Source organism: Athene noctua, chromosome 2 (genome assembly GCF_965140245.1).
Source record: "Athene noctua chromosome 2, bAthNoc1.hap1.1, whole genome shotgun sequence".
In the NCBI taxonomy this organism is placed as follows: domain Eukaryota; kingdom Metazoa; phylum Chordata; class Aves; order Strigiformes; family Strigidae; genus Athene; species Athene noctua.
In genome coordinates, this window is record NC_134038.1 from 27,877,970 (window position 1) to 27,888,066 (window position 10,097).

General features: G+C 38.7%; 1 protein-coding gene across 6 annotated transcripts in view; it reads left to right on the top strand.

Moving 5' to 3' along the window:
• RUNX1T1 (RUNX1 partner transcriptional co-repressor 1) overlaps nucleotides 1-10,097 on the top strand; it is a 117,118-nt gene that overhangs the window by 101,643 nt on the left and 5,378 nt on the right. For all 6 annotated transcript variants that reach the window (XM_074898737.1, XM_074898733.1, XM_074898738.1 and 3 more), the window contains one exon: nucleotides 2,114-2,304. In XM_074898737.1, coding sequence (XP_074754838.1) covers nucleotides 2,114-2,304 — 191 coding nt within the window. The remainder of the gene's footprint in view (nucleotides 1-2,113; nucleotides 2,305-10,097) is intronic.

Genomic DNA, 10,097 nt, shown 5'->3' on the forward strand with positions numbered 1-10,097 from the left:
CAAATATCAGCAAGACTACAGATTTTCTCAAAGAAATCCACTTTGTTAGTAACTGCAGTTCACAGACACAAAACGTCTGTATTTAAGTTGCCTCATTTTTATGAAAATGGTAATAAAATTACATCTGTATGTTTGCCTGTGTATATTTCTTTTCTCACGATCGGTGAATGTTTGCAGTTGGTAATAAATATTCAAGCACCTTGCAAATGTCCTACCAATTCCCTTTGCTGATCTGTGTGTGCCTGTGGGACTAGAATAGGAATGCATAATTTAAATATAAATTGCCTGATTTGCATATACAATTAGTCTAGCTGCAGTTTTGATCGTAAGCAAAAATTATTGTCCTGTATTGCCACTTACATAGAATTTTAATTCACCTTGAATATTCAAAGTAAATTAAGCCTTGGCTGTATGGTTGAAGGGTATGATTTTTGCCTCTCCCGAGGCTTTCCCCTAAACAACATTTATGATAGGGTAATATAAGGACATATTTTCAGCCTCATAAAAACAAAGGCTTAAGTTTTATCTCTAAATTCCCCCCACCAAACTTCAGTTGAAACATCTCTTGCAGACATGCACACACATAACACACACACACACAGAGTAATAGAGGTCTTCTTTCATTTTAATAAATTTTATTTTAGTTAGTACATGGCTTAAAGTTAAGTCTTTATTGTAATTTGCTTAATAATTGAAAATGAAGACTTTGTGTACTCCTTACTTGTTTTTTAAATAACAAGTGTAGAGCTATGAGACATAGCTCAAGAGAGTTACTGACTTAGTATCTGTATGTAAGAGTTAGGTCTCTGTGTGTGTGAGTGCACACAAATAAATGGGCTAAATGCATGGACTAAACTCAAACCCGTAACACAATTGTAATACTTAGATTTTAATCTACAGTAAAACATTTTTTATTAGAAATCTATGTTTTTAATTAAACAGAACATTTAATTAAGGTGGGTTTTAAGTGGATGAAACAATTAAGTGCAAACACTTGAATGAAACATGTCATAATTAGTTTTAATAGAGTGTTAATTGGTACTAGGTTTGCCAAGTTAATAATTACTGCTTATTAAATTTTCAATTAATCATTGTCATTTTGCTTTGAATAAAGATGAAAATTAGATAAACTAATGCAGGGGGAGGATGGTTTCCTTGTTAATTAGAGTAGTTAATTAAAAAAAAAAAAAAGAAATTACTTGTTTTAGTTGTCAATTAAAAGACTGTTCATTAGTAAAATCTTTGTACTCTTCCTGCATCAAACCCAAATAACTAATTTGTGATGATCCATGTTTTCCGGAATAAAAGATATGATGCTAGTATATAGAGAAGAAACGGCTCATACTGACTTAGTTATTTTACGAGAAGCATGAAGGTTTGAATTTAATGAAGTGGTGTGCCCCTGCCCAGTGTTAATTGTGCATTGAAGCCTTGCTGGCTTTGGTGTGCTCAAGAGCTCTGCGGAGCCAGGAAGTTGAGTCTTCACAGTGTAAACATGGGTTTGAAGGAGAGATCAAGAGGTCAGATGAATGTTCATAAACAAATTTTAATTTTGGCTCGTAAAATTATATGTCCAGGAAAAGATATTAGACCATTGATTTAAAATTTTTAAATAAACTTTTGGGGTTTTTTTACTTCATGTATTTATTCGTTAACATATGAGGAAAAAAAATTAATTACTATAAAACCTGTCTTAATATCCAGAGCTTAAAGATACATTTGTGAAAAAAATTTGTAATATTATATATTTAATAATAATTTGTGCCAAACATATTAATAAATCTGGTGTGCTGCAAAACTAATTTTCCAAGTAAAATGTTCAAGAAGATTACAAAAATAACTCGCTAGAGATCTAAAATGTCTGTACTTAAAGAAGTGTACTGGCTGCGAATCAAAATAGAAAGAACCATCACAAATGTTGGAGACTTTGGTGATGGAGAGGTAAGGAAGGACCTGGGTGATCTTTGAAGAGTCTTGAGGAACCTGGTTTCTCTGTGTCCTACACAAAAGGAAGAATCTGAGCATAGAGTATCTGCTGCATTTCACGCATCACTTCTACATAGCCCTGTGCCAAATGTCCTGTGCTGATGAGAATTTCTTCCCTCCTTTGTAGAAGAAGCTGTCAATGAAGTAAAGCGTCAGGCGATGGCTGAGTTGCAGAAGGCAGTGTCGGAGGCAGAGCGGAAAGCTCATGACATGATCACTTCAGAGAGAGCCAAGATGGAGCGCACTGTTGCCGAAGCCAAGCGCCAGGCTGCAGAGGATGCACTAGCTGTTATCAATCAGCAGGAGGATTCAAGCGAGGTAAGGTCTTCGCTGGGCAGGCATCACCTCTGGCTGCAAACTCTAAGTGTATCTGATCTGCTTCAAGCTGGCACAGGCTCTCCATGTGACTTGGCAGTTCAGTGCCCACTATTAACTGTTTGCACAGTTGCTTTGGACACATATTTCCAGTACATGCTGAGCTCCAAATTTTCTAGTCTATGTTGTAAAGTGAGTCTAAAATAGCTAATGAACTTGAACTGTGTTCTCACCTTTTAACTGCTGTTCAGGGTTGCATATAATGAACACATTTCTGTTCTAATTTAGCTTTTCAGTAGCTTTATTTTAAAGCTCTTCAAACTACCAGATTGAACAGATAACAAGATTGCTTGATGGAAAATATTTCACACTGAAATCTAATTTAAACAAAGAAGTGATTCATTTAAGAGATTGTAGAGAAAGGTGGCTAAAAGCTTGTCTGGGGAAAGTGTTGTATGTAAAAGCGATTAGCAAAAGATGATGGTTCCTGTAGGACAGAATTTGAATGTAGATTTACAAGTGTTTCCTTGTTTTGAATGTGTTGCTCTGGCTTTGGGGAAATATTGTGAGAGTTGAGGAGTGGGCAAACAGCATTTGGAAGGAGGAAAAATTGTCTGAAGGAGCAGCAAAGAGTAAAACAAGAAATAAGTATGTTAAGCTTTAATTTACTTTCAGACCTAAGAGTGGAGGCCTTGAATTGCTGTCGTACAGGACATCCAGCAGCATGACTAGCTGGAAGTGAAAGGGCAGTATGTATTTGACCAGTACTGCAGCAATTAAATTTTATGTCCATTACAGAAAAACAATGTCCTAAGTTAAAACTGCCCTTAAAAACAGATATGACAAAAGAAATTACATTGGGTAAAAGTTATTTGTGTATAATCCTAATCCCTCAAGGGCACTGAAATGAAAGAACATTACTGTCATGAAGTATTTATTGTTCTTGTTCCAAGATCTTGGATGTAGTAAACCCACTTTTTAATATAAATTCTAAATGTCAGGGAGTTGGAAAAAAGAGTAGATAGTGATTCTTGTTGTGTGGGGACATATATTTGTTTATGCCCATGTCAAAGCCCGTTTTCGTGGTTTGGAGGGGCAGTGTTGTAGAAGAGTCACTTAAGTTGAAAGATGCAGATGAGCCAGCTGCAGCATGCTGAGAAAACTGGCAAAAATCACAAGCAGATAAGTCAGTGGCATGCTGCACTATGCATCCATAATTTGAGGGAGCGTAAGATTTTAATTCATACCAGGCTTCTCTGGAGATGAAAGACCATTGTGGGATCACTGAATGCCCAGAGTTTCTCCTTAATGTGTAGCAGATGAATAACAAGGAGACAAAAGGAATTGATTTTCAGCATCTGAAAGTTTCTCAGGAAGAAGGAGACTAGGGGAAGTGTATGTACCCTTTAAGTACTAACTGTTCCATTGTAGATTAAATGAGACATAAATTCAATTTATTGGCATTTTGTATCTGGGATACTCAAGGACATTTTTCCTTCACTATGTTCATGGAAAGGGCATTTGTTTGACTTGGCATCATTAAGGAGCTGTTGTTTTGTGTGTGTATATATACAAGAGACTACTATTGTTAAAACCAAAATTTCAAAGGTAAATAAATGCTTTTGAAGGAAACAGCAAATTAAATCTGTTTAGTCAACTGCTATAGTACAGGCAGGACAGAGGAAGTACTTAGGTGCCAATACATATAGCCTATTTTTCCACAAGCAAATGTGCATCCAAAGAAATGTGTACAGAGTTTGTGTGTTGTAATTAACTCCTCAGCAATCATAGCTGTGGAGAAAGCTGTTTAACAACGGAGATCTTTATTTCTTCAGCAGAATTCCTTACGAGGTTTTTCACTTCTTGGAAAGAGGACTTTAAAGAAAGGCAAATAATTCTTTAATTGCATTCTAATGAAACGTGGCTCATAGGGTTATAGATGTTCTCAGGGCTGTGCATCCTCAAGGAGGATGCAAGCCTCCTGGACTTGGAAAGTCTCCAGTCTAGTGTCCTGGTCCTGCAGCTTTCACCCATGTGGTCAAGAGTGGCACATCAGGGTGGCTGTTTTGAGGTGAAAAATGCAAGTTTTAGTAAACGTGCAGAGAAAACTCAAGTTTGCTTAGTTTGTGTTTACAGGTGTCTGATCAGTTGTGAAGGGAGATGACAGTGATACTTATTTGAGAGTTAGATGTGTCTGTTAGGTTTTTGTAATTAGTTCCGCTTTTCCAAACACTCAGGGCAATGCTTCCCACAATTACCTGTTAAGACAGGCTGTCCTTTCTTTTGGATAACTCCTGTAAGAATGGACCAGACTTTTCCTTCATCTTTGAAGACAGGAGATAAGTTTGCCAGTGTTTTAAAAGTGTTTCTTTGAAGATGAGACCTTGTGTTTATTGGGGTTGAGGAATAAAACTTCACATTTGCTTTGGTGTTCATTATCTCAATCTCTCTGTGATAGTCCCTCCTCATTTGTCTAGGTTGTAAGTCTCCATAAACTTCTTTCAACAGAATGCTTCCAGCAACGCAGATTCCCCTGTACTAAAGGCACTGGAGTAATATTTCCAGGGCTAGAATGTTTCCAGTTCCAAATATGAGAATGCTGAAGAGCAGCTTCTGCAGTCTTACAGGTCTAGAGGAAAGCTGAGCATCACTCCTCATTTCTTATCCTTGGCAGGACATTACGCCAAGGCCTGCAGGAGAGCTTAGTGTAGGCTGCTGTATAATCTCCATGAAGTTTCTGACAGAGAATATTTCTCCCACGGGTGTCTTTTGGCTGTTGAAACTATGAATGGAGATGGGAATTTGGCACCAGATTTCTAATGTATCAGATATAATTTTCATCTATATGGCTACTCCCTGTCTGTTGGCAAGGTCTTACAGCTCTTCATTTGTTATTCAGTGAAACGCAACCTGGACTTAGCTGAGGATTCTTGAAGCTGCTCTGGTGTGAGAACTTTGTGGCATGATTTTTATTGCAGTCTTCTCCAGAGCTCAAAATGATAGCTAGAACTAAGACTCCAGATTTTTGTAATTATTCTGGTTTTAAAATAACACGTAGTGTCCTCATCCAAGATCTGTCAGAGGTGTCACAAAGAGAAGTAGATTGTTTTTCTAATTTTTGGGTTTGGTTGTTGAGTTTTTTGGTGTTTCTTTCTGGTTTTATTTGGGCTTTTTTGTGTTTTGTTTTGCTTTGGTTTTAACCCAGAAGTAGAATCCCTAGGTGCAAGATTGGCTGCAAGAAAACAGTGAAGTTGGGCATGTTGGGCTGACCAGGGCAAAATAAAGAGAGCCGAGGACAGTGAGAGGACTAACAGGGGAGATGTGATATTTGGAAGCATCTTGACTTTTTAAGAAGACTTTTTCTATATTTTGAGAATTACCACATTACATAGTATCGTTTTAATTTCTGACCCTGACCTGATCCCTTGTTGAACTGTTGTTCTTTGCTTATGCTTGAATTGTTAAATATATTTTAACTCACAATGCCACCACTTCAGTGTCTGTACATTTATTTTCTAAAGATTTCTGTAGTTTCCTGGCATAAGCCCTTGTGACTGACCAGGACATGTTTATTATTTTCTGTTTTTCTAATGAGGGATTGGTTGAAGACCAGCTAACAGAGCACACTGCTGTTAGAAAGCAAAAGGACAGGAGAAGGCCTACCTGACAGCATGGCTGTTCCTGAACCACAAATTATTTCTTTACCAGTTCCTTACAGTTGCTTGCAAAAGATGACCCATTCGTTAGTAGTTGACTTGGCTAATTACAGAAACATGTGTGAGCAGCCCACTCTTTAATGACTGCCGTGCTTGCTTTGGCTGCAATGTACTTTTGTGCAAATCAATTTTAATAGTAAGGGCGAACAGCTTAGCAAAGAGACTGCCTGCCCAGATTGTAGTGGGGAGGGAAATCATCAAAACATCTGTCTTTCTGCTCTGGTATAAAATGGCACTGAAAAATCTGATGCTCTGTGTTCTTCCTCACTTTTGAGTAAGGTGCGGGCTGGGGACAGGGGAAGGAACACAAATGTTTCACTTCTCTCTACTTAAGGCAGATGCTGACATCTGCTCAGATAAAACAAGTATGTAACTGGTCCAACGCCGCTTTTAAGAGATGTGTAATGTTAGGGCTTGTTTATATTGCAGCAGTTTATGTTGTATGTGAATATCACACTTACCTGACATTTTGAAGACAGCTGGGTTCAATCTCTGCTGTCCAATCCACTGAGACCGCAACTGTGCCAGCAAACCTGACTCTGAGCATCAGATGCTGTGATTCAGGCCAGCATATTTTTCAGGCTGGTATTAAATTTAATACCTATGTCAGCTAATGTTTAATTTTTTTGGCTGGGTATCTCTTAGAAAATAGCACATCATCCCATGCAGTGGTGGGTGGTACAGAGGCACCAGAGCCATGTGTTCTGTGCAGGACGGGTCCGGATGTGATGTGGGCATTGGCACTGCCCCAGACTGCTAAACTAGTCAGCTAAGTTGGCTAGCCAGCTTGCACATCTCTTCTGTATGCTTCTCCGCACTTCTGTTTTCAGGATTTAGCTTCTCTCACGCTGACTTCTATGAACACAGATGTACTTCACACAATAAACAGTGACTTGGGGAAGCCTGGAGTGTTCAGTGATAGGTATAACTTTACTAGAAGCATCTAAATGTTTGAGTATCTTTGTGTGGAGCACTGCACTTTGACGCAACATGGGAATTTCCGAAGTACCAATGTGTTTCCCTTTTTAATGGGTCTTGGACAGCATTTTCATAAACAATTTTGCTGGTTTTTTATACTGGTGTTCAGTGGTCATACAGTCCTCATTTACGCCACTGTGGTTTCAGTGATTTCTAGATGTTCTTTTTCTTGTGGTTAGCAGTGATAGAATTTTGAATGCCATGGGCATTGCAGAACCGGGAAACATCTGGGTTCTTCATACCCAGCCATGCTTCCTTTCCTGGTAAATTGGGGAAACCCAGAATTTGTCAAAGATGACAGAGCAATGTTTGACACTGTATTGTGGCATTTCAGAGTTCATCATCTCTTTGACATGTCACAGTCCATTTGGTTTTTTTTTTCTTCTTTAAGCAAGCTTTACACTGAGTCTCAGCTGGAGGTGTCAGAGGAAAGCAGATACTCAATTGTGGTTGAATATTTCAAAGATGAAAGCGACGGGATGGGCAAAATTATTGACAAGTATGTGTCCTGGTACTGGAGACCACAGAAATGGAGACCATTTGTTTTTAAGAACTTTCATGATGGCAAACAGAAGTTTCTGAGTTCTGTTGGTTTGAAGATGGAAGCTTAAGTGCATGAGAATTAAGAGTCTGACCTAAGATAAGGCTCTGACCTAAGACTGATGTTACTTGTCAGTTGAAAGAGGTGGATGAAATATGATCGGTGGCATAAATTCGGAGCAAGATTCCCATCTGGTGTAATTTAGCTCAATTTCATTGAATTAATCCATTTTCAAGCGAGTGAAGTTAAATTGAATTATGTAGTCTGAGAATCTGGCCTTTTGTATAACCTCACTGTTTCACAGGAAGATCAATGCAGAGTTAAACTGTAATCCAGCCCTCATAGTTTTAGCTACATCTGGAACTATAAAGCATGAGCTGGAAGTGCAGTGTAGTAGGTCACTACCTAAAGACAGAGAAGATAAACCAAGGGAGGCTTTGAGAGATTTGCTACTCCCTTTCCTAATGCATCACCAACTCTAGCTGTATCATTCCTGTAAGATGCCTGCTTTTCCTGTGCTTTACTGATGGAGATTCTCAAGTGCCTCTAGGCAATTTGTGCCTGTCATTAAAATGATTTCTCATAACATCTCTTCCCAGTTTTTCTTGCAGGTGTTTGATCCCATTACTTCTCCTGTTCATCCATGTAGACATGGTCATTGCCTGTTTCACTGCAGGAGCCTCCAAGCTGTTTGGGTGCTACCATCCCCTCTCAGGCTACCATCTCTCCTTAGGCTTAACAGCCTGAGTTCATTCAGTCTCTTCTCATAGCTTGTGTTTGTCTGAATTCTGATTATTCTGTCTGCCTTTCTCTGGGTTCTTTACAAGTCTTATTTGTCTTACTTGATTCACTGTATCTGAAGTGTATAGTCCCAACCTGGAAAGTGCTCCAACTGGGTCTTGCCAGTGCTAGGAGATGGTGAGTCTTAAATCAACCATAAAGCAGTCCATAGTCCTGCTCATATGCCCTTGTATGATGATTTTTACCTTGTCATCAACATGACATTGTGGTCCCATGTTATCTGAGATGCTGTCTACACAGTTCGGCCAGGGTGCTCCATGTTACTCGTACCTGCTAGAGCTTTCCAAGAGGGAAAATATCTTCAACACACTTAATCCCATAGTGAGCTAAAGCTCTGTCCATGATATCTGGATCAACTGGAAATATGTGAGCAGGGGCATATGAAGCACAGTTCAGGCTACGAGTTGGCATCTTAAGCCTGGCTTTTCTTCACTAGAATTCAGGCTCTGGAGCTATCAGCCAGCAATGTGAACAAAAAGCATCTGTTGCCAAAGGTTGTGGTGCCCAAGCCTGATCTTTACTGCTGTTTTTCACTACTCACATATAGGAAGGAGAAATGAATGGCCACAATGGTGAGGTCTTTGGACAGGGAGTTCTTCATGTCAAATTCAGCTACTCTTGCAGTGTGAGCTCTGCATGGCATGTGTGCTTGTTTATGCTAATTTGCACTGTAGTGATTTTAAAAAATGCAGTAAGTTGTTGCATAAATGTGAGCTGTAAAATTTATTTTGAAATTCTTGTATTTTATGTGCATTTATTCCCACAATTACACTAAAGCTCTAATGACCTGTTAAATTAGAAATAATGTGTCCAATGGACAAAATCACATACCAGACAATGTAGGGCACATTAAGTAATCATGTAAGGAGCCAGCTTAGAGCTTTGTCACTTCATTAAAATCTTGCACTTATGTATCACTTTTCATGTTCTGTACAGGCTGATAGTTAATTGATGACTATCTTAATAAGAAGCTTGAACCAATACTGTTAGAATTAAACAACTGTTTTTTGATATCAATAGAGATCTTGTGGTAACATACTGAAATATCATACTATGGCTCTGGTCACATCTGGAGACAGTTTTGTCTGTGCAGATAGGCCTTCCTCAAAAAGGGAAGCAAAATTAAGATTTCCCCAGAAGCTGGCCTATATTAACCAAACAGATATTTGAACAGAAAAAGTTTGACATCTTCTTCATAATTCCAGCACAATTAAAGCACACACTTCAGTGTTGCAATTGGATCTGCACAAGGGAGGCATTCCTGCACCTGGGCAGATGCTGGCTGACTTCAGTGTTACTCCATGTGGGGAAAAGCGTCTTTTCAGAAAATTCTGCATGGGGAGGTTTTGTACATGTGTGTTTGTTTTCAGATGAGGGAATAAAAGGAAATACTGGCCAAACCTATGGCTGGCAATTTAGTTGGAAACAAATAGCTAGGAGGTCAGCAGGCATGGCAGTAGGTGGAAATTCTGTGCAAGCACAGTTGAAACAGAATCACGCCATGTTTACCGATAACAGTGCAGGCATCAAACTGACAAAATGAAACTTTCACAAGTAAAATGTGACTGTTAAGAAATACTAGTATAGCAAAAGAAAGAGAATCCAGGTATATCACAATTTGTTCACTTTCTGGTCAGTAGGATAAGATGTTGTATCTCTTTGAAATGCTAATACAAACTTGCCAGGTCATCTTGGTTTATGAGTAAATGTGTCTGTGCATGCACTTGTTCACGTACAGTGTTCTAAATTACTTATAGTTA